This window comes from Mustela nigripes, chromosome 6 (assembly GCF_022355385.1).
Source record: "Mustela nigripes isolate SB6536 chromosome 6, MUSNIG.SB6536, whole genome shotgun sequence".
NCBI classification, from domain to species: Eukaryota; Metazoa; Chordata; class Mammalia; order Carnivora; family Mustelidae; genus Mustela; species Mustela nigripes.
In genome coordinates this window covers 40,425,609-40,451,954 of record NC_081562.1, presented here as the reverse complement: position 1 = coordinate 40,451,954, position 26,346 = coordinate 40,425,609, and the positions used below count along the sequence as shown (strand labels likewise).

General features: G+C 34.8%; 1 protein-coding gene across 1 annotated transcript in view; it reads left to right on the top strand.

The window, feature by feature from the left end:
* The window catches only part of NAV3 (neuron navigator 3), a 371,014-nt gene that overhangs the window by 116,729 nt on the left and 227,939 nt on the right, over positions 1-26,346 (top strand). Inside the window, exons 4-5 of the mRNA XM_059402414.1 lie at positions 5,734-5,806; positions 8,317-8,500. Of these exons, the coding sequence (XP_059258397.1) occupies positions 5,734-5,806; positions 8,317-8,500 (257 nt within the window). The remainder of the gene's footprint in view (positions 1-5,733; positions 5,807-8,316; positions 8,501-26,346) is intronic.

Sequence of the window (26,346 nt, the reverse complement as noted above, 5' to 3'; positions counted from 1 at the left end):
ATGAGCAACTAATTGTTGAATGAGTGAACAAAAACCAAAATCAAAAACTTTAATCAATGTAAAAATACTCTGCATTTTTTAAGATCTCTAGACAAATGTATATCTGATTAAAATCTTAGGCTAGGGTGCCAGGGTGGCTCAGTGGGTTAAGCCGCTGCCTTCGGCTCAGGTCATGATCTCAGGGTCCTGGGATCAAGTCCCACATCAGACTCTCTGCTCAGCAGGGAGCCTGCTTCCCTCTCTCTCTCTCTGCCTGCCTCTCCGTCTACTTGTGATCTCTCTCTGTCAAATAAATAAATAAAATCTTTAAATAAAATCTTAGGCTAAAACTTATATTACTATTTGAATTCTATGATAGAATGGGGATTCACTCAAACTGAGCAATTTTACCTATTTTTTTGGTTGAAATTACATTTATTTAAATTATGCGCTGATATTACCAGCACACATTTATAATGAAAAAAGTAGGACATGTGCTTTATCAAAAATAGCATAAGTCACAAGAGAATCTACCATCCAGAGATTTTAAAAAAAAAGCTAAATTTTGTTTATATTCTTTTAGACATTCTCTATGTATGATTCATAACCACATAATCAAGTATGTCAGGCATGTTCTAACCAGGATGCATTGTATCTGTAGAGAGAACTCAGACTTTGAGGTATTATAGCTGCTACCTGATTTACTATTATTTCACTTTTTATATTACAGTGGTTTTCAGAATTCAAGGGCAACAAAGGCTTTTCAATTGCAGGCCAAATTCAGCTCTCTAAACATAACTGCAGAAAGTAGAGACTGGCACAATCTATTCTCAGACATCTTTATGAGCAATTTTGCTGTTGGTTGCTCTGATAGGCATGCCCAATCCTCCTTCTTACACTTGTCTAACTTACCAAAGTCAGACTAACCTTCAAGTTTTAATGATTCTTCTCTGATGCTTTTCCCAGATGTGTAGTGAAAATTGATAAATCCATTCTCTCTGTGGCTGTATTGTTTGTGATTCTTTTTTAGAATTTCTCATATTATGCCTTATGTGATAGTGATTTATCAGTCTTTTTTGTCTCCGGCTATTTTACAAGCTCACAAAGGCAAAGACTTTATAATTCATTTTTATATCCCTTCACCGTCTAACAGAGCTCTTTGCATATAATTAACAGTCAGTAGTTGCTGAATGAATTTATCATTCATTGTTAAAATGATGGTGCCATGGTTTAAATTTAATCACAAAATATAAGGTTCATATTAATCATACCAGATATTTAGGACCTAAATATAGCTTTCATTAAGTATCCATAAGCTAAAGTGAAAGAAACATGTGAATGAACAAGGTATAACTTCATTAACACTGTGAAAGATGCCTCTAGTCACATTTTCCAAAACAGGTTGTACTAGTTTTATAGTAAAATTACTAAGACTAGCTGTCCTAAAACATGCAGCTGAAAGTGTATGAGTTCAGTAAAGAACTGTGCTCATTAAAAATTCTCTAATTTTTGGAATAGTTTATTCAACAATAAGATGAATAAGTACAAATATTTCCAGTATAATCTTCTGTGATTAGTATGTTGAGAATGTATATTGACCTTCAGGTTTAAAAAACTTTGAAAGCACAAATTCAATGATGACTGTCTGAGTTTTCATAAATGTAGATAATGAAAACACTTATTTTCCCTGTTTGAAACCCAGTTTGTGATTTAGCAGTATATATATTTGTATTTAGCAAGTTCATGAGAGTCAGGATAAAAGTACAATTATGAGATTAGACATTAAATTTGTTTTGAAAAATCCCTTTCATTTTTCATGAGAGTGTGGAAAATATTAGAAATGAGTCAATACTCTTTAGAAAATATGAGAATAATGGCTGTGTCTTGAAATTTTTATCTGTGTGCTGAGCATAATTCCACACATAAAATAAATTTAATAAATACTTGATGAATGAATAAATGAATAATTTAAACAAAATTAAATGGTAGTGCTCCAAAATACTATTACACAAATAGAAACTACTGAATTCCAAAACTATGAGCCAACTTCTATTGAATTTGTGTCTTTGATAAGGAAAACACACACAGCAGTCCATTTTCATGTGAATTTGAGCAAAAATGTCTTTTTGTTTATACATTGTGATAATTATAGATATTTTCATAGAATACAAAAGCCTCAAGTCTCAGTGTACCCAGAGATTTTCAAAGTTCTGACTAGATGTTATTGACTGGATTTAGAACTTAGAACCTGGATTTCAAACTTAGAAACTTTGTGGGTTTTTTTTTTTTTTTTTTACAAAGTCAATATTTTTATATATTTCGTGTAGCCATGCTTAAATTTAACAGGAAAAGAGAGGCAAAGTGGCTGCGCCGAGCCAATAAAATGTAAGCCACATATAGACCCAATAAATTGTGCATGACATCAGAGTAGGGACGTAAAAGTCCTGGGAGTGACTATCCATGAGCTATGGATGTGACTGTGACTTGAGCCATGTCAGAAGCATGGTGCCCACAAAATGGAAAATGAATTTTTCTGGATCACTGCTATGTAGCAATGTATATATAAAATACCACAGGCATAAAATATAAAGTGCATGGATTCTATAGTATCATGGTCATCCTTGACCCCTCACCTTTTATTATTATTAATGCCATATCTTCCAACTAAATTTCTTCAACTTCTACCCAGAATCTGAATCACTTCACTGTCACCATGATGGTCTAAAACACCATCATCATTCACTTAACTACTTGTAACAGTCTCCCATTATGTTTCTGTACTTCTATTCTTGTATGCTTTTATTTTTGATAAAATAGGGGGCTGATCGTTTTATTTTTATTTTTAATTGAAGTAAAACACACATATAAGAGTGTAAAGTACTCTAATAGGAATTAAGGTAAAACAAACATAGAAAATATATAAAATACTCCAATCTTAAGTACATAGCTGATTGATTTTTTTAATATGTATATACCTGTATAGTCACACTCAGATAAAACAAAGGACACTTCCAGCATGCCCCTTCCCCATATACAACTTTCCAGACTATAACCTTCCAAAGTTCATCACTATTCTAATATTTTTAGTGTTTAATTTTGTACATCTTGAATTTCATGGACATTGGGAATAAAAAATATAATACTTTTGTTGGCTTCTTTAGCTCATCTTTATATGAGATCTTCTCTGGAGGTCAGTTGCTTAGTCTGTAAATAGGAAGGTAGACTGACATTGGGAACTAAAATTTGAAAACAAACTGAATTTCAGCCCCAAACCACAGAGTTTCTGATATTATTATTATTATTATTATTATTATTATTTTGGTCTGGAGTCTGTCAGGGACTCCAGAGTGGTTTATTACTAAAAATCCCAAAGAGAATTGAACTTACAGGCTCTGAATCAAATGATCTCTCTCCCTCCCTCTTTCTCCCTCTCTCTCTCTCTCTACTTTCTACTCCCTCCTTCTCTCCCTCTCTCCCTTTCCCTCTCCTCCTCCCTCTCCCTCTTTCTCCCTCCTCCTCCTCTCTCTCTCTTTCTGTGTCTATCCCTGAGCCCTCTACTCCTTTGCATAGGGATGGATTGGCCACCAATCCAGCCAATCCATCCACCAATCTCTATCCTTCCTTAAGTGTGCACAGAGCCCCTGTCAGATACCTTAGGTTGCTGAAGGTACATGAGTGAACAAAATAGAGTCCCTGTCATGCAGGGGCTCAGTCTCAAAAAACCCATACCTGAATATATAAACAAATATTCTTGAATATACTGTCAGTATATTTTCTCTACTCCATTAAGGCTCTAATAGGAATTATTTTATTTTTACAGAAAATAAATAAATATTTATTTATTAAATAAATAAAATTTATTTAATTTTATTTTCCCTAGTTTATGGTGCGTGCTAGGAGTTCTTTGTCTTTAATACCCACTCCAGACACTAGTTTATTTTTTTAAACGGTTTAAATGGTAGCCACAAAAAACAATCTGACAATATTATTATAGATGCTATTTGTTAACCTTTTTTAATGGCAAGCATTAAAAAATATTCAATTCAATTCTCTTGATATTAGACCACAATAATTATTTGGTGTGTTTCTCTTATTGTATTTAATGGTCCTAAAAAAAGTTTAAAAGAACATTTTTTTAAACTTATTAATTTGAGAGTGAGTGAGTGAGCACAGGCAGGGGCAGAGGGAATAGGAGAAGGAGAAGCATACTCCACTGCTGAGCAGAGAGCCCAACATGGGGCTCAATCCCAGGACCCTGGGATCATGACCTGAGCCGAAGGTAGACATTTAACCAACTCAGCCACCCAGGTGCTCCTAAAAGGACATTTTAGATGAATGCAGTAGAACATCCTGTTTTTCCTATTTCTTTTCTTTTCTCCTTATTTTCTTCCTTATACAGTCTTACTTTCTAGTAGCAAAGTGAAAGGTGAAGAAAAGAAAAGATTTAAGCACCATAACCTTATTGGATATTTAGATACTGATGGGCAAAACAAGATTTGTTTGGTCATATTATATTCTGTGACTTCCAATTTTCTGGTTTTTGGGGGTTTTGTTTTGTTTTAGTAGAATGATTTCAATAAAACAAGTTTTCTTCTTAGTAACACTTATTTTGAAATAAATAAAAATCATTTTCCTCAAAGTAAATGTTTATATCTTAGCTGCAATCATTTTTAAACAAAGAACATCTCCTTGAATATTAGTTTTGCATAAAATTATATTTACAAAGGAATATAAATAATTGCCCACTGTATAAGGACAGATTTTGAGTCTCCTTTTTTTCTTTTTCTTTTCTTTAAAAGACATTTTGTCCTTTCTGTGAAGCTAGGCTAGAGAGGACATTGGCAGAATTTTGTATGTTCTTATGCATAGCTTTGGATGAGAATTTAATGGGATAGAAAACAATATCTTGCCAAGTATTAACTTTACATCTTCTATTTATTTTAGAATTTCAAGATTTATGGAATACCAGAACAACCCAGGGAGATGACTCATAAAGAACTAGAACTTTCTAGTTTCTTATATTCTTTTAAAGAAGTCTTAACTGTTTAACTTCACCATATAACACCATACATCAATATTGAGATCAACCTGTGAATTAACATAAATCAATCATTTAGAGTTTTTGGGTTTTTGTTTCTACCTATTACTCTAAATGGTTTCAAACCGGTAATCATATCAAAACCAACTGTTTAAAAGCCATGGCATCACAATCTTAAATTATAAAGATAATATCTAAATTTAATTAGAGGAATATACAACTGTTAATGTACAAATACACTTTTAAAAATAAAGACTTAGTTATAGTTTAAGATGAAAATACGCTTTATTTGTTTCATATCAACCCTCTGGCATAATGACCAACTATTACTGGTTGAATCCCAGTTACCCACATCCTAACATTCTACAACATGCATAAGCAGGTCTCCTCCTGTATGGATGCTTTCATTGAGACCTAGTTGTGAAATACAAAATCCAGTTTTATGTTAAGTAGGTGGGTTGCTAATCTGTGAGAATGCCATTCTTCATCAGGCCTTTATGAATTGTTTGTGACTACCAACCCAGACAATGCAAGCTTTATATTTGTTCTACAATTATCCGAAATAATTCTAGTTAAACTCTGGTAAAGATCTCTAGTATGAAATGAATGTAAAGTATTCATTCTTTCCTTATCTTACTCTCTGGTTTCATTTTAGCTCATTTGTTTATATAAAAATAACCCTCTAAGTTGCCTTTTCACTGCTTTTCATGTTACAGATTGAAAATGTTGATGTCTGCCTTAGTTTTCTAGCAGCCAGAGGAGTAAATGTTCAAGGTCTATCTGCTGAAGGTAAGAAAAGGCACAGTTGTCGCAAATAACACCCAAGTTTATAAAAAAAAAAAATTGTTTTTGTATTATAAGAAACAAGTTTATAAAAAAAGTTTATAAAAAAAAAGTTTATAAAAAAATTGTTTTTGTATTATAAGAAATGTGAAGTGGGAGTACATAGCTTCTTAATGCATGAAGTCAAGTTTCCAAAGTAATAGAAACATAAATGCAATGGTTATTAATGTATGCTTTTATTACTTATATATGTTCCATATTTTGCCAAAACTGTTATTTTCATGACTGAGTGTGTGGGAGAGGGGTAGTTTAACAAAACATTTTTATGTTATTATCAGTGTATAGTATTTTTAGAGTCTTAAGTAGAGGGATGGATGATACATAGGTAATACTGCATTATAGATAGACTAAATTCAGGAAAAATAGTATAATTAATCTGCAAATATTATTTTGTCAGTATCATATCAAATTGGTAGTCCTAGTTGAAATATTTGGTAAGTTTAAATAAGTCGTCATGAGTTCTGAAATAATTAGCAATTAAAATATTTATAGCTGTCATATGTAAAAGCTTTAAAGTCATTAAAGATTTAAAGGATCATTACTAAAATTAAAATACAGAAAACTGGAAAAAGAGGGATTTTTTTTTAAAATCTTTGTCTTTCACATATAGTTTTAGGAAAACTTTTCAAGTACTATAACAAAATCTAGTTGCTAAGGCTATGAAGTAGCAAGTCTTTTGAGATCCACAATAACGACTATTTTATTAGAATATTAACTTATATGCTAAAATTCTGCTAGATACTGGTATATGCTGCAACAATTTAGATTGGTTAACGTTTCTACTTTAGTCCCTTATTCTGACTAGTCTTTTCCCCCAACACATACTAGAAATATTAGACAGGTCTAAGTAAAAATTTTCTGTCACTGAAAAAAGAGGAATTATGTGGCTTCTGAAATACAATGAACATTTAGTAGAATTACTAGGTTTTCCCAATTTTTCTTCTATATTCATTTTTGTTTGAAATTTCCTTTGTCTTTTACACTTAAATGATATGTTAATTGCACATTTGGGGGCCAAAAACCTTAGGTTCAAACCTAACTGAGGTTCTGTAACTTAGAATAAAAGTTGATAAAATTCCCCAGGAAAATATTTTACTTTTTCAGTGGTTAAAAGTAAGTTAAAAATGTTACCTTTTGTTCATATTATATCTCTGTTTTCTCATATGACATTCTTTAATAAAAGAAACCCATTGATTTTCATTTATCTTCTAAAAATATGTAAATGCTCAAAATAATTTTCTAAGTTAATAAAATATGCATAGTAAGAAAACAAGAAATTTTAAAAACCTTTAAGATCATCTAGATTTACATGAGAACATTAATACTTCCTTACTATAGCTTCATATTGATCAGACTAACTCTTCTATATATGACAACTGTGAGAAGGTTTGGGGGGGCATCTCATTTTCACTTTAAATGAATAATTCTACTGCATATATGGTGTGACATTTATAAACCATCAGAGAGCAAGAAATCAGAATAGTTTGTTAATACCCTAAACTACAAAAAGGAAACATAAAACCTTGGCTTCACAAGAGGATGTATTTTATTCCCAATATTATGTTTATTTAGTATATAATTACAGTTTTCATAGCCTTAGTTCAAGTTTTACTTCCATTTCTCCAAAATTTTAAATTATGACTACAAGTAAAAGAAAGCGAAGTTCAGATTGTAGCTTACTTTGGGTGTTTAAATTTTTATTCAGTGTAAGAAGACTTTAAGAGCTCCATGTACTAGAACTAGGATTTACGTTCAAGTTTATTCAGTTGTTATGTAAAGACATGAATAAGCTGATCTTTATGATTTATTAATATGTAATATGAGTCAAGAGAAAAATTGGACCATTAAAATACTTATTATATGTACTTTTGGGATATTACATGTATAGTCATACATATAAATACATAAACATTTTAATAAATTTATTGTTAGGTGATTTAGGAGGACAACTATAAATTTAGTTGCCATTATAAGGTGCACCCATGCCATCCTTACTTAAAACGTAGGACAACCAATATTTAAGTGGCCATCTTTCTCCAGTTCTTAGCCATCACTGTGTTGGTAGCAGCTGAGACTTTGTGAGGGAGGTAGAATGCTGAATCATATGATTAGCACAAGACAGAAAGCCCATCCATTTGTGGGAAGAAGAAAACTCTAGAAAAATTGCAGTTGACGATCAGCAAAGAGCCTTGCTCCTACACGTTTTGTTCTCTCTACCTTCCGTCCCATTACTCTGTCCCTGAAGCTCCAGGCTCTTTGGAAATGTATCATGCTTCAGTAAGTTCAGATTTGCTGGAATCTGTGACTTCGAGACTCGAGGTGCATTTCTATCCCCCCAGATTTAGTCTAAGAGAATGGCAACTGGAATCGCGTTTGTGACAAATAAATAAATAAATAAAAAGGAAAACTGCATTCATTTCATATGCTACTGTTTTTATATTTTCCCTTTGATGCAGAAATAAGAAATGGAAACTTAAAAGCCATTCTAGGGCTGTTTTTCAGTTTGTCTCGCTACAAGCAGCAACAACACCATCAGCAACAGTATTACCAGTCCCTGGTAGAGCTTCAGCAGCGGGTCAGCCACGGCTCCCCTCAGGCAGAAGCCAGTCAGGCCAAAACCCAGCAAGATATGCAGTCCAGGTAAGGAAGGGAAGCAGGGCGTGTGTGTAAAACTAACTTGTCTGGACGTAAACTGTTTTTTGTTTGTTTGTCCTTTTGTTTTTTTAATGACTTACTGTTTGTGAGATTGGAAAACATATTTATGTAGCTGCATCCATGTTATGATGTAATTTGACCAATGTCCTAGACGTTAAGACCACTTTTTCTTATGGTTGGATGAGCAACCTTTATTAATTTGAGGTCAGTTATTTGTTTTCTAAAGATAATGGTGGTTTGTATCAAAGTGTGTGAAATGTATTTCTTGTGAGTGACGTGGCACTGTTGTTTCCTTCTTCAGATTTTTGTTTAGAATGGGCTGTTGAGTCCTACTCTCTGGTTGTGTTGTTATCTCTTAATTGAGGCTTGTGTTCAGTTAATTAAATCTGTTAAAAATTTTGGGTCTGTTAAACTTTCGGATTTGAGTGTCTGCGGGACATACTGTTTTTAATGTGTGATTGTGTGCATGTGTGTGCGTGTGTGTGTATTTTTAAACACGCATGCATGTGTTCATCTGACTTGAGTCTGTTGGTGCATTGTAGACACAGCCTGGGTGGGGTGCTAACAAATCATGGCAACTTCCTTCCCTTTTCCGTTAGCACTGTTTTCCAATTTGGGATTATATCAGTCAGGGATCAACCAGAGATGCAGAATCAGGAAGGGATTAAGAGATTTACTGTGAAGAATTAGTTTACATGGTCCTTGGGACTAGCTGAGCAAGTCTGAAACCCTAAGGGCATCCCAGCAGGAAGGGCAGGCTGAAACTCTCTCAGCGGGTGCCAGAACTTTCATATACAGGTAGAATTTCTTCTTCAAGGAAGCCTCCATCCTGCCTTTAAGACCTTTCAAGCAGGGAATCAGACTTACCCAGATTATCTAGGAGCTTATCCTAGAGCCCAAAGTCAGCTGCTATGGGCTTTAACCGCCTCCACAAAATACTTTCTCAGCAGCACCTAGATTACTGTTTGATTGAACAAGTGGACTGAGTAAGCCTGGCTAAATTGACACATCAAAAAAAAAAAATGATCACAGAATGAAATGAAACTAACAAGTTTCCTGCACACTGCTCATTTGGTCCTCACCAATGACCAGAGTATTGGGTCATTAGCTCTATTGTGTAAATAGCTGATTGTTTTTTCTTCAGAGGGAGAATGTCTAATATGCAAATATTCATCATCTTTAAGAGTATATATACATATCAAACAGATGTAAATATTTACCTTTTTCCATCTTAGAAGACAAGCGTGAAACCTAGTAATGCTCAGTATGCCCTGAGTTTATTTTTGGTATTTAGTATTGACTCACAAAGTTAGAGTAAAATTTGAAATTACATTCACATACCATCTCCCCTGCCCCCACTTACTGTCAAATATTCAACAGTTGAGAATTCCTCTTCTCTTTCATCTGCCAGCCAGCCCTTTCTTCATATTAAGCAATACTTTTCTCTGTATGACCAAGTATCCGCTATTCATTTGGGCGGATTTGACTCACTAATGAATTATGAAGTCAATAAAGAAAAATTGTAACTTTATCAAAAAACATAGAGTATACTGCATGGTTCAGGGAGTGATAAAAGATGTTTCTCATTAGTCAGTAATGCAGATATGCTTTTCTTCTTAAAGCTCGTCCTGGCTCTTTGTGATGTAAGTAAAATCAAACAAAAGTCAAAGTGAAAACAAAATTCTCCACAGGGGAAGTTCTTTGGATTTCTTTAAGAATGGGGGAGAGGAAATATCTTTTTTTTTTATTATTATGATTATTTGGGGGAGATGGTTGTTAGAAAGAGATCCAGATTTTGAAAACTGCCAGAAATAATATTTCCTAGAGTTTGGTTTAAGTTATTTGAATTGACGAGAAGCAAGAATAGTAGCTGAGAAAACAGAGAGAGTTAAGTGGTATTATACAAAACATGTTAACTTTGGAAGTGATACGCAGTATCATTTGTCTTTGCTTTACCTCAGTCTATTTCTGTATCTGCCATGTGGAATTTCTTGCCTAGAATTTCTCAGTGGTTATGACCCTTCTGGGGAGATTGTTTTTCTCATTCTTGCTAGATATGCAGGGCTGTTATGGAACAATATTTTATTTAAAAATATAAAGCCCTATATATAGTAGGGATGGTAATTTTATACCATTTTGGAGAGAGCAATTTTATTCTTTTCATTGGAAGATTTTGAAAAGTATTCTTTTCACCAGTGTACTTTGAGACTGAGGTAGACTCTTAAAGAATTTGCCTTGTGATAAACTTAATTACTTTTGATTACTTTGTAGACTGATAATGAGTTGACAATGTGGAGTACGTGCTGTACTACACATAATAGTTATGATCCTGATGTACAGGGGTAACATGTCTTCATCTTAATAGAATTTATTATCTGTTATACAGAATATTATATTTCAAACATTAATACTTATTTCTGTTTACATAGATTTGGTACAGAGAAACAGCCTATGAATTAGAATTTATGTACAACAATCAATGTATGTTAAGTATTTTTCAAAAGCCATAGTATATACATAAGAAAGGATGTTTACTTTATGTCTACATAGTAAAACAAAGATAATTAATGCAGAAAAAAAGAAACCCAGTGACACATTTATCTTCTTTGCTTCAGATGTGACTCATAAGTTATAAGCCATGATTTATGAAGACTTTCTGTTAATTCTAAAGCTCTTCCCAAGTAAATAGCTTAAATGACTGGTTGCTATATTATTCTAGATATTTTGCCAGAAAACATTCTTATATTTCTTCTCTGTCAACTCATAAAAAATTTTAAGGGCATATGATTTCAGTTCAATAAGAGTTTTGTTTTGTTCTTTTTATTTAAAATAAATTGATGTAATTATATATATTCCCACAATATTTATTTTATACATTAGGAATTTCTATTTTGCAAATAATTCCAAATGTTTTCAGTCATTTGAAACTTCTTTCATTTAAACAGACACTTAGACCTAAACGTTAACAAGTACACAAGAGAGAAAATAAAACATAGACCAGGAGCACCAGAGTATGCCTAACAAACTCTCCTTTACTGGTTTCTCAGCTCTTTCTCCACTCTTGTGTGTATATATATTTGTGGATATGTAGGTACATATACATGAGGACATACCCACGTGCGTGTGTGTGTACACATGTGCAAGTGTGTGTGTGTCCTGTTCCAGTGGCAACTAGAGCTCTAGTTACTCAAAGTTTGCCTCTAGAATCAAACTGCTGGCACCTGGATCTGAATTTCAACACTTTCTCATTGTTGGGCCTCAGGTAACTTACCTGACCTCTCAGTGCATCAGTGTTCTTGTTTGTTAAAAGAATTAAAAATGGCATCCATCTTATGAGGTTATTTTGGGTTCCCTGAGTCACTACAATATAAAACATTTTGAACATACTAGGCACACATCACTCCCTGTTCAAAGCCTTGCAATGGTCTCAAATAGCTCAGGCTTGCTCCCACCTTCAGAGACCTGCTTTTGCTGATTCCTTTGCCTGGAACACTCTGTCTGCTAGCTGCTTGGTTAAATCTCTCACCTGCTTCACGGCAATGGCCCACATGTTATCTTGTCACTGATGCTTACCTTGACTAAGACCCTTTTACTACTACAAGCTGCCCGTGTTCACTCCCTGTTGTACTTTGCCATACTTTTAATTTTTTCTTACTTTTAATCAACCTTTAATCTCAATGTACTTATTTATTATATTCATTGTTTATTATTGCCATTTTCCTATAAAAGGTAGGCACTATTAATACAGCAGTATTTTTTATATTTTGGTCACTGGTATAGCCCAAGGGATAGACACAGAGCATACACACAATTTTCAACAATTATTTCTGCAACAAGATAATGTAAGAATTAACAAATTTATATTATGGCTGCTTCCAATTTTAAGAAAGAACATGCATATTTAAAATTGTAAGTGATTCATAGTGAAAATTGTGTGTATTTATAAAATTTATAGATTACAAGACCAGTGCTCTAACCATTGAGCTATGGAGCCTAAAATTTACAGATTAAGTTAAATTATTAAAAATAATTAAATTTGTTCTTGATGTTGGGGGTGATCATGTATTGAACTGCAGTTAGTTTCAAAATGGTATACAGTGGAGATTATTATTATTATTGTTACTGGAATTATCCACTTACAGTATCTGTCTTAAAATAAAGCTGGGACTCAGGGAGGGAAGGAGAGAAGGAGGCAAGCAGGAAAAAAGAAAGAGACACAGAGAAAGAAAAAGAAGAAGAGGATGGAAGGAAAGAAAAAGGAAGGGAAGAAGGAAAGAAGGGAGGGAAGAAGAACGAAAGAAACTTTTAAAAAGTCATAGATTAAAGGTCCTTTCTTCAATCAACTGGGAAGATGTGAAAATGTTTTAATATAAAGTGATAAAAATCTTAGTTAAGAGTTGAAATCATAGTTATTTTCTCCAAGTATTAACTAAGAGATGGGAAGTATTATTTCTTTTTTTTAAATTTTTTTTAAAAATTCATTTATTTGACAGAGAGAATGAGAGAGAGATCAATCACAAACATGCAGAGAGGCAGGCAGAGAGAGAGGAAGAAGCAGGCTCCCCACCGAGCAGAGAGCCCGAAGCGGGGCTCAATCCCAGGTCCCTGAGACCACGACCTGAGCTGAAGGTGGAGGCTTTAACCCCCTGAGCCACCCATGTGCCCCAATTTCTTATTCTAGAAAGCAAAGTAGAAATAAATGCCATATTTTCCAACTCAAAATTCATTTGATCAATAAATATGGTTTGAGCATCAGGATATTTCTGCCAATCATACTTTTCCCTGTGTTGAGTTTTGACAATGAAAGTTCTATTTGACATGAAAGGTAACAGGAAGTTTAATTTCACCAAACTCTTTCACAATGCCTGGCACATGAGACCAACCTACAATGAGCAGAATGCATGTCCTGAATGGATAATTTTCTTGAGTCTATCTGGTAAATAATTATAGTGAAAGAAAATTATATACTGAAAATTCGTTTTTCTTATGTACTGCTCAGTTATATATGAAGTATTAGCATGAAGGCCTTTGTAAAAGATGATGATTTTTATTTGCTAAAAGCTTTACAAACAAGTAGTTTTTCCTTTAAAATGTGGACCTTTTAGCTTAATTGTTGTTCAGACTATTAAATAGTTTTCCTTCCTATTACTAAATAGTGAATTTTACGAACTCACAAATAGTGATTATTGCATTGTGTGAACAAACATGTTTATGTTTTATAAAAAGAAAACATATAAAAAGAAAAGAAATTGATTATAAAGGTAGAGACAGGTAAGAAATTGTGTAGATCATAGAAACATGAAAGTCAGTAATGTTGATAAGTCTATTATAACTGCTATTTTCAGAATTTGCGAGATTATGATTTCCACATTTGCCCTTCTGCTTTTTATTTGTAGGAGAAAATCAAATATGCATCCACTTGCAGTTTAGATGAACTTTCTCAATAAGGACTCGCAAGTCAAAAAGCAACATCTATGGACACATGTTCTTTGAGTGACTTGTCTATTTCCTCTGCAGTCCCTTGCCAAGGTTCCCGTGACCCCTGCCACACACATTGCTCTTAGAACCCTCCTCCCATTAAGGACAATTGCTTTTCTCTTTTCCAGGAAACATCATTTCCTTCTGGGGGATTCACTCAGAAACTGGGACAGTTTACAGCTTTTCAGCCTGGGGTTATAAATCTTGCAAAGTATATGAGGAAGTTTAATTTAAGATGACAGGAAGGCTCTGGTAATTTAAGCCCTCATGAACCTGGCTTCAATTAGTTTCTTAACTCAGCTCTGTGTTGTGGCCTATAGTGTGCTCTTCAACAAAGTCAGTGAATCAATTAAACTTTAAACAAAACAAAACACAAAGGACATTTATTAATTTTTTTTTAAGGCAGGATTTTTTTCTTTCCTAAAGAAAAAGAACTGAGGGGAAGGAAATTGCTCTTCAATTTGAAGACTTAGGAAACCAAGAGGGCATAATCTTAAAAGAGCATATATACACAACATACATGCTTTCCTTATGTTCTGTGCTTTTATTTCACCATTTTAAAAGCTTGACAACTACTTATACTTCTATTGTGATAGATGAAGCAGCATCTATATAATTTTAGTTATTTTAGAGTCAGACAAACATGGGTTTAAATTCTGCCTGCCAATCCCCAATGGTGTGGCATTGGGCAAATGATTTTAACCTGTTCAAATACCAGTGTTCTTACCTCTACAGTCAGAATGGAGATAACTTCCTCAAGAGGGCATTGAGAAGACCTCACAGAGTAATACATGTATAAAGTGCCCCCCATAGCACAACACTTATCACGTAATAGACACTCAACCCAGCCACTTTTACCTTACCTTCTACCCCCTTTACGATCACGTCACATGTATAATGAAATATTCTGACTCATGTTAGAAACCTCAAGTCAGCCTCATCCTTGGTCCCTACTTTCTCATTTTCTCTGATCGGTTCTGTCCATTCCACTTCTAATGTTTATTAACTATATAAAAGTAATGCACAGTAATAATATCCTCAATATTAAAAATAACAGCCTAATACTCAGACGTTTTCATGCCAGTCTAGGTACACAGAGGTAAGCCCTTCAATTATTTTAGGTGTTTACTTTAGTAGTCTTCCCATGTTGCCAATTAAAATACTTCTGCCTCTAGGTTTTATTCATTAATTTGATTATTATCTTTTGATTCACATACTCCCCATCTCTTCCATCTCCCATTAATGTGTTCAACAAATAAATATTTATTAAGCACTTAGTATGTTCCAGGCACTCTTCCAGATAGAGCAGAGGACAAAAGAGACTAAGGAATTCTTGCCTTTGTGAAGCTTACATCCTATTGATGGGAGACAATAAAATATTAAAATATGTACCACTAACTGCCCCACTGATGCTGGAGAAAAGTAAACCAGGAAAAAAGGAAACATGATGTGTAGAAGCTATATTCATGCAAATTTAATTTGGGTTCTGGGAAAATCTTCACTCTGATGACATTGAGGAGAAGAGGTGAGAGAACTAGTTAGTGGTTGTGGTTATGTTGTGGGAGAGAATTTCAGGCTGATAGAAGACAAGAGCTGAGACCTTGAGTTTGGAGCCTGTCTGGTTTATTTTAAGAAGAGGAAATACCACAGTTGGGACGGATCAGAAGGAAGGAGGCAGGAGAAGAGTAGGATTAATTCTGAGCAAGAGCAGGGAGACACTAATATACCCTGTTGCCATTATAAGGACATTGGATTTTACTCCAGGAGGGATGGAAAGTTACCATGTACCGTGAGGAGGAACCTAAACAGGTATAAAAAATCAAAGGGTCAGGCTGGCTGCTCTGCTGGGAATAGAATATAGTGAGGAAGAGGTGAAAACAAGGGGTTGTGGAGAAAAGCTTGGAGTACCATATTGGAAGCCGAGAGAGGAAGGTCAGTTTGAAATATATTTTGAAGACATTATCAGTAGAATTAGACCAGACTTGCAGTGGGATTGGTAAACAGAGAGGAGACTCTTCATTGGAAAGATGATGTTTCCATTTACTGAAAAGGATAAGAATGTGGGAAGAGCAGGCTTGGTATGGAGAAGGTCAAATATTTACCTATAAACGTGACAATTTTATGGTGTCTGCTACGTATATCCAAGTGGAAAGACTAAGAAGGCAATTGGAATTGCAAGACTGGAGTTTAAGGGACAGATGAAGGCTGTAGACAAAAATTCTGGAGATACGAGCATATAGAAATAATAGAAACTATGAGACTAGAGGTGATGAAGTCACCAAAAATATGTGTATAGTTGGGGAGAAGAAGACCCGAATTAGGGTCAGAAGCTCACTTGTATTGAGACAATGGGTGATAGCAGAACTCCTAGAGGAAACTTAAAAAGTGAGGTGGTCAGTAGTGTAACAGACCACATAGTTAAATTTCACTCTTTTTAGTTCTTTTATTGGTTAACTTTATAAATTTATATAATGAAATAACATCTTTGTTCTTTCTCAGTAGTATATCTCTTGCCATTCTGTGTTATAAAATATAGCTATTGGCATTTCTTGTTCTCCCCTCATCCACTAACAATTTCTAATCTCTGTCATCTGCACTTTCTTAAAATTAAGGTTCATGTGATTTACAGATTGATTCTAAAAGCTTTCAAACCAATGGAGTGTTTACCTAATGGCTATTAGCAATATGTTCTGTAGAATCAGGATATATACACTGTGATTCTTTCCTGTTCAAAGACTTTCTTGAATGTCTATTGAACGTTGGTATTTGTTTGAATGCAATCATAAACTGATCAATAACTTAAAGAATTGACCAGCGTTCATTTGACGATGCTTTAGAGGGATCAGTCAAGGTATATTGAGGAACCCGTCTATGCCAGCATCATTTTTCTGGGATTATTCAGTTATTGTAGTTAAAATTGCTTCTTGTTTATTTGGATGGTTAACTAATTGGTTTCCTTATTTCTGGCCACGGGGTGGTCATTGATAGTGTTTGACATAGATATTTGATTAATCTCCTTTTTATAATCTCTTCATTTTCTCTTCAATATCCTAGTCCAGCTTCCCTCCTATTTTTCTAGACTAAACCCTTCCTCTGTGTACACCAGGATGAAACTCCTCTCCTATGTGTTCTCCATTAATTCTATTCCATTTATTTTCAGTTTTTCAAAGTCTGTTGAAGTCTCTTGTCTATTGATGTCACTTGTTCTCAATCCTGTCATTCTTGATGTTGGAAACTTAAACTTTAATTATTCCCCTTTCAGCATGTTAATAGCATCATATTAGGAAAAAGAGAATAATGTGAATTTGAGTCTCAGAAGACACAGACAAAATCATTTTTGGTTCTCTTAATTTCCTTTTCTTCATTGAAAAAATAAAAGTCAATTAACTGAACTTAATTTCTTCGGGTAGAAAATAAAAATATCACAATTATACTCTAACTTTTTAATGGAACTGGGAGAATATAATATACATTTTAAAGTATTAGACTGCTACTAATTTACAAGTTAAGACTTGTGTTTTTGGACACAAATGTCTATGTAAAACGATGGTTAGTCAGTATTTCATCATTTGTTCTTGAAACAACCAAAATGTGATTCATGTATAATCACAATGATTCAGGATAACTAATATATTTTATGAACATGGTCTCCCAAGCACTCGACATTGTTTGGGCTCTATTTGGTTTTTAGTATTTATGGTACACTTTCTTCTCAAATAGAGCACTGACAATGTAGGCTTGGTTATTATACCTTCAATCTTGTACCATATGAAATTACTTTATATTAATCTATTTTCCAATAGAGACCGTATTCTGCTTACTGACTTAACAATAGAAAATGCAAGTCTTACAAATCCATAATAGTCATGTCAGTATGACCACTGAACTATTTTCTTGCAGTCAGAGCTACGTAGAAAACCAAATAATAATTGGAATGACAGGACGAACTCATAATTGGATTTTGGGGACTTGTAACATTTCTGTAGCTGAGACAGTCTCACCCATGAGATTTTAACTATTGGTCTAGGATCCCTTTCCTTCATAAAGCACACTGTCAACATTTGCCTCTTAGCATCCATTTCCTGTGCTGCAATTTCTGACAGTGTCCCCAGTCTCTCCCTTTCTGATTGACCTCTCAGTCTGAAAAGATGTATAAACAGAATCAGCCTTCCCTCCCTGGCAGACTCTAGGCCAAAGCTCAGCATCGAGATGTTTTGAAACCCCAGCCACTCCTTATTAGCATGAAACTGAATACAGTGATGATTGCATTTGCTCTGCCATAAATTGAGGATAGTCCAATTATTAAGACTCTATAAAGTAGACTCTTTCATAGATCTTCAAATACTGCATAGACATGCATTTATATAATTATTTTGTAAGTATAATAATTAAAGGCCATTTTCAGGAACTTGTGTACCAAGAAATAGGCATTAAATTTTGTGTTTAGTACAACACTTTTTGTCTTTTGAAAGTACTAAATAATTCAGTGTTTTCACCAACCAGGATAGTCTTTACCAAAGCTTGTTCAGACTTTTAGCTTAACAAAAAAACTTTGTCTACTAGTATTCAAGGTCCAGATATGGTATTGGTTGATTGATTGCATTGCATTAAAATAATCTTTTGTAATGGAGCACTCAATTTATTGTGATGCAATTTTACTCCATACTGAAAATTTTAAGTTGCAAAGATCCATGGAGCAGGGTAATGCTTTGAGCTATTTGTAAGTAAAAGCATTGTTGGAAAATTTCATTTATGGTAAGACTGTGAAAGAAATATGAGCCTGGTTTCCTGAGTTGCCCTTTATCTGAAAATTCTGCATTCCTAAAAGAGCATGAGACTTTGATGCCGTAATATCTTACATAGGCATCTCCCTCTTTAGTTACTGTTTTGAGATCCCACAAAGACAGACCATGCAGGTGGCCTTATTAACTGTCAGTTGAAATTTAAGATAACACAGAGGTTATAATATATTTACATACCATATTTCACTAATGGGATAAGTTATCACAGTAACCTGTCTCACATATAATCAGGATGATATTTCAGCCACCCAGCTACTAAAAAGAAACACATGTGGATGAAAGCTGAGTTTCTGACTCATTTATGGATTAGGCAATAACTGTTTTCAGTGAAGTCTCAGCAAAATTTAAGTATAGGGACTGTATTTTTATCACGTACTCTAATATGCATGTAGCTGTTGCAAAACATCTTAAATATTTTTGAAGGAGCATATTTAGTGTTGAGGTGTAAAAGATATTTTTGCACCAGTGGTCGAACACCTCCCTCTTTCTTAGAGCTATTAGCACATCAGTTACCATTCTATAACATTGCACAAGGATCCCGCAAAAGGGAAAGTCTTTACACTAAACGAAGAATTTGATTCAGAGAATTCTTTGGATCTTAATTCTGAATGTATGGTTTTCTATCTACCCTTACAATTATAGGATCTATAAGGGAATATATTTTAATTTTAAAATGTTAGTGGGTGTGCTTTACTATTTTCAAAACTTCTTACTTTGTTGTATTTGTTATTTTGTCTAAACATCTTTTAAGACTTTCTTCTCATATACTTAATTATAGTATGTGTTGGGTAACCTCCTCCTAATTTTCTCTCAAGCTATTTTCAGTATATTTGGGAGGAGAGAATTTCTACCTTTTTAACATGGTATCAATAGAACCATAATTGAAAGGTATAAATTGTCCACTAAAACCCATAGCCAAGAAATTTTTTACCTTCTATTTTGTGATTTCTTTGTATTTCTCTTTGGTTCCTTAAGAATAGTGCTGTTAAAAGGACAAATGTGATATTATGATTAAGCAGGTTTTTCTCTTTCTTTGGATATCAAAAGCACTAAATGTCTGACTGTAGAGGGACTCTGTGTAGGGACTTCTACTCATAGTATGTTTGTGTGGCTCTAAGACTTTTTTTTTTTTTTTTTAAGATTTTATTTATCTATTTGACAGACAGAGATCACAGGTAGGTAGAGAGAGAGGAGGAAGCAGGCTCCCTACTGAGCAGAGAGTCCAATGCGGGGCTCGATCTCAGGACCGTGGGATCATGACCTGAGTCGAAGGCAGAGAGGCTTTAACCCACTGAGCCACCCAGGCGCCCCTGTGTGGCTCTAAGACTTAATGGTAAATAGATAAGAGTGGAGTAAAGGGTTTCCTAAATAACTTTTTATACAATTTCTTAATATAGATGAGGAGTTAAAAGAACCTACATAGACAAAAAATTGCCTTTAGATTCTACCTTGTTCTGATAAACATAGTTTATTCAATTATGCTTGTATTAAGTACATACACTTTAAGAATAACTTTTGTGTCTGATTTTTATGTTTTGATGAGTCAGTCACTATACAGTCAGCGAATACCATATGGAAATGAAATGAAATATTTGAATGAAAGACGATATTGTTCCTAATGATTCTTCACATATTGCATTAGAGCCCAGTGTTGTTTTTCATCAGTGATTTGAAAGTTAAGCTATGACCTTTCAAAAAATAAAGATCTAGCCCTCACTGCGTGCCAAAATTATGCTAGATTTTTGGTCCAGATACGGTGATGTTTCTACCATTCAAATTGCTGACAGTGTAATAGAAGACCTAGATGTTTAAACAGGTAGTTCAATCAGGTATGCTACTGATGAAGTTCTAGAACCTAGGTGAGGTTCGGTGGGCTGAGGTCCGGAGCCGATGACCAAGAAAGAATTCTTGAGACATCTTTGGTGCAAAATGGTGGTTTATTAAAGCACGGGGACAGGACCTGTGGGCAGGAAAAGCTGCTTCCCCGGGGTTGTGAGGGATGGCAGGTTATGTACCCTGCGGTTGGGGGAAGGTGAGGGGAAGAGAGGTTTCAATGGAGTTTTTATATGTTAAAGAGGGCCTACAAGGTGCCTGGAGGAGGCCTTGCCCTTGTGGCTTCATCAATGTCATCTTTAGGCCAGCCATTAACATCAAGATAGTTGGGAGATTCTTGGGGTGTTATGATCCTGCTATCATTTACATTCCCTTCTACCTCAGCCTCCTCCAGTTTCCTTTATGATGGGGAGGGAGACATTAGGGCTTGAGGAACTGAGAGTTATTTGCCTCTGGAAATTTGTGCTATTGATAAGGGAACCTCCCTGTTTGTAGATCTCCAGGACATTTGTAGAGCAAGAGAGATTCCTGTCTTGCAGGATTGTGATCTCTGCAAGTTAACTATTTGTTTATCGTTTATGGCAGTCAGGGCTGCCTGAGGGATGCTACACACATTACGGAGGGGAGCGGGTGGAGAGGGGGCTGCAAGGCGCCAGCATTTGCTCTGTCTTCAGCCAGCCTCGTGCTCCCTCATCACTACCGAATCCAACAGAGTTACTTAGTGACAGCAGTCAGAGGAGAGAGCCTAGATGAGGGCACTCATGAATTAAATGCCATTTACATTCAGGAAACTCCAAGTATTTGGACAAGGAAAAAGTGTAAATAGAAGTGTGTTCTGAGTATCCATTGTTGTTCCAAAAGAAATACCCCAAATATAGTTGTGCAAAACAATAACCATTTGATTAAACTCATGGATTTTGTGAGCCTTGGAATCAGACAGGGCCCAGTGGAGATGGCTTGTCTCTGCTCACAGTGTTTGGCACTGGGAAGGGTGGAGTGGCTGAGGTGTCACAGACTCCTGGGGGGCGGAATAGGTGGGGAAGAATCCACTGCCAGGGTGACTTTTCAGTCCATGTGTCTGGCAGCTTACCCAGAATAGCAACCACACAAAGCTTCTCCAACATGGCAGTCACAAAAACGTGGTGCTTCTTACATGGTGCTTCTTACATGGTTGATGGAGTGACAAGCCCACCCAGATTCAAGCAGAGGGTCAGTGGAATGAAGATTTTACCTCTTAATGAAAGGAATACCGAAAGGTGTATGATAGCTCTGTGCTTAAATTGCCACAGGGTATGATGACAGGTAAGACTAGAGACACGGGCGAAGGTCAGTAAATAGAGGCTTTGGTTGTTATGTCTAAGAGATGGGACTTATTTCCTGAACATAAAGGACGATTGTTTTTGAGATTTTTTTAGCAGAGGAAAGATGATGCCGTTTATAACTTAGGAGCATAACCATGGTGACAGGATAGAGGAAGGATGTGCTTTGGGGAGAGGAGTAGGAAGGGTACTGCAGCTAAAATGGTAGGAAAGTGAACAGAGTAATGTTAATAAGGCATGAGTTTCTGACTAGGAAAATGAACTTGGGGACTGTTTGGCAGTAAGGGTGAAACATTTATTTTGGTTTTATTTTTTATTTATTTATTTTTTTACTCGTTGGATAGTGATACTTTTCAGTAAGGAGAAAAATGATGCAATGGTGGAAACAGATGAAAAGAAGGAGGTGGAGGAAAAAAAATTCACCTTTGGGTTTCATGAATTTGATAATTTAATGGGAATTCTAGATAGTGGTGTCTAGTGTCTCTGGAGCCCAGAAGAGAGGTCAGGGCCAGAGATACAGACATGGGAAAGTTGTTTGACCCTGTTTTTTCTTTGTTTTGTTTTATTTTGTTTTTGTTTTTGTTTTAACTGAAACAGTAGAAGTGGAAGAGAACACTGAGGGAAAAAGTATAAAGCTGGGCAAAAAAGGGAGGTCTCAGAGCAAAATTGTAGCAACCGAACTTACTGGTAAAGTGAACAAACAAGAGAATGTTCTTTTCATTTGTTTTATAATACATTCAGACTTACAGTAGCTAGTTCAATATCTTCTTCAAGGCAAATTGTTTTGGTGTTGTTTTGAGGAATGTCTCATTTTTTGAGACATTTTATCCTTGTCTTTCAAATTAGATGTAAAACTAGAGTACAAATCTAAAACAAGACACTGGTTGAAATAGTAAAATAAATATACTATATTTTATAAGGATATCAAATTGTATTTTCATCTAAGCAGTATATTATATAACAGAAACATTCAATAAATCTATATTTGAGACACTTTTTGAATTATGTACATTGCTGAGAATTACAGGTTCTGAAAGTCTCATCCCACGCAAGCTGCTTTGGGAATGGTGTTTCATGGATGTCTTACTGGGACCTGTAGAGATTCATACTGTTGAGTTCAGGAAATGAGAAGAGTGTGTAGTATCCAGGGACGTTGGAGGGAGAAGGAGACTTCATTAACTTTGCTTTCAATAAATCATGGTCCCAAGGTAATTATAAATCTAGAGACTGAGAACCAGAGTTGAAGCTCAACTACTGTACCGAGAGGTCCATGCTTGTGGGATTTGGAGTAATCTAAAACAGAGTAACCTCAGAAGTGATAGGTGAGAACCAAAGATGTGTTGGGAAGACCAAGCACAAGAGAGCAGAGGAATTATAGGGATTGGGAAACGTAGGAAGTTATGTTGTATGAATTCATCATATTTATAGAGCTTCCTGTGGGGGCTAGTTCATTCAGGGACTCTCAAATGTACATCTGAATCCCTCTGAATTTTCCTTTTAACTGTTATAACGCTTATGTAAGCCAGACAGTCTTCTAAGTGATTTACAGCTTAAACCCCATAAAAACCTTGAGGTAAACTGAGGGTTGCAGGGGATGGGGGGGGGAGGGCTAGGGAGAGTGTGGTTGTGTTAGGGACATTGGGGCAGGTATGTGCTATGGTGAGTGCCGTGAAGTGTGTAAGCCTGACGATTCACAGACCTGAACCCCGGGGGCAAATAATACATTATATGTTAATTAAAAAAGATGAAAAGCAACAACAACAAAACTTTGAGGTAGGTATAGTTACCATCCTGATTTAACAGTTGAGGAAATCGGGACAGAGAACAGCAAAAGCGAAGCTGGTATTCAGGTAGAGCAAGCAGCCCGACTCTAAATTCTGTGCTACAAACCAATGTATTAGATTGTTACTGCTGATATTTTAGTTTAATAATTCATGGAAGAGAAAGATTCGATTGTACCACTTGTACACACCTGCCTGATATTTTTATATTGCTCCTTTCAATGTTGCGGTAAATTCATTTTCCATTGAATATTAAATTACACTTTTAAGAAAGAAGTTTGAATTAGTGTACATGGTTTTAAGGGTTATACTTTCCATAGTGAAACAAGCCTGGCATGTATAAATCTAATTTTTCCAAATGGACTTTTTCTAGCATAATGCCAGTACATATAGGCAGGCAGTCAATAAAAGTCTTTCATGATGAATTAATTTCCTGACTACATCAATAAATATGTGCTTATTAGAATAAATAGAACACAAAACTGAATCAAATTTCACAGTATTTTTACCACTTTGCCACTTTGAAAACCTTAAGGATGTGAAGTCAATTTCTCATTTATTTATTCATTCAACATCCAAAAGTGTTTATGTACTTTATAAGAGAACCATTACAATAAGATCATAAAATGATCTTTACCTTAGCTGCACTGTAAAGGTGGGTTTACTCACCACAGAATATCCAGCTTCCAAGTATATCCTGTTACTTTATTCACTCTGTGACCGTAACATAATCTAGAAGTCGAGTCTTGATTTTTTTTTCTCATCAGAAACTATACCAAGGATGTTCAGTCTCCTTTTCCTACTCTGCCTCTAGGTAACCATCCTGTGCCACTCAAGCCAGAGGCCCAGGAGCCATCCTAAATTCTTCCCTCTGCTTCAGTTCCTACGGCTACCATTATAACTCTTCTCATTTATCATTTACTTCTATATTCTCTACTTCTGTCTTCTTTCAGACCCTCACCAAATGGTGCCTGAATTATAGCAGCAATTTCCCATTTGGTCTCCTAAATGGGAAATTTGGTCTTATTAAATGTCCCTACCTCCTTCCTTCCCTAGTTCCTCCTTTATATATCTAAGAGAGGATCTCTTCAGTCTGAGAATTTATCATTTATTCTGCAGTCAGAAACTTTTGGTATTCCCTACTGCATCGGGACAAAGGTCCAATTGCCTAGCAAGTTGTTGTGGCTCTCCAGGTTCTTACCTGGGCAAACAATAGGTGTTAAAAGGATACTTGTAGAATGAATAAATAAGAAAAAAAAAAGTTTTTAATTATCATAATAATTAAACACGAATTGAGACAATTCAAATATCCACTGTTTCAACTGAGATTTTTTCAGAAGAAACTTGGTAGTAGCTAATGAAAATAAGGAATGATAGATTGTGTGAAGCTGAGATATTATGTTTTGTTGATTTTTAATGATTCATGTGTGCGTTATGTCTGGATCCAGTTTGATTTTTGAGGATAAAAACTAAGGAATGAGATTATATACTTTTACTTCTACATGGAAGTTCACTGCTAGAATAACTATAATAGAAGTAGAATCTTTTTAAAAAAATCCTGTACTGAGCCACTCAAGTCTTAATATTTTGATGAGACAATAAAGAAGAAATTCAAATACGTTTTCATTCTCATTCTAATTCTTTTGATTAATAAGGATTGCTTGAATCCTGGCCATGGATTTTGAATCTACCACAGGGCTTATGAGGAAAGAATTCTGTGATTGATTGATTAATCATCTGTGCAATGGACATGGAAGCCGTGGGCTATAATTATTGTGTCAGTTTCCTAGCCCCGATTAAATGTTGCTTAAAAATTTAAAAGAGAGCATTTACTTGGAAGATTTTTGAGGAGAGTTGCTTAAATACTGTGAAAGTATCTTACTCTTTCAAACTATCTTATTGCGTATTCTTGATTTCTTTATAAAATGATCTATTGAATGAAATTATTAATATTATCTGTCTGAATGCTAAAGAGTACCTTTTGAAGTAGACTTATTTGATATTAGAAGAGTTGCTATTTTATAACAGTATTGAAATAATAATAATAATAGTGACTTATTATGTCTTAGAGATATTCATAAACCCACAGGGCAATGAATTAATAGAAAAAGAAGCATTAAAATACTGCAATTTGTTATCAATATGCAACAAAAAACGATAGTATAGCAGAACATAGCAAAGATTGTATAGAATCTAACAGACCAAAGTTCAAATTTTAGTACTGTTATTTTTAAGATGTATAATGTATACAGATAAGTTAATATATAATATCTTTGGTTTCATATTTCCAGTCAGGAGCAGATGTCATCTTTGTAGCTCTATTATAAGGAATAAATGAGAAAATAAATAAACTGCAGATCACTTAATAAAGACACAATGAAGATGGATGCTTTTTTTTTCTTCCTTTAATATACTTCTGATAAACCCTTTCTTAAAACAGTCCCCCTTGCTTAAAAGTTGGAGATATAATAAATCATTGTTTGGTAATACTAGTTAGTAAATATAAATCAATTATTTAGTTACTGAACACATTATAAACCCATGAAAGGAGCTGAGAATGCAAAGTGGACATAACATCATTCCTGTCCTTGTAAATAAAACAATCTTCTCAGGATGCA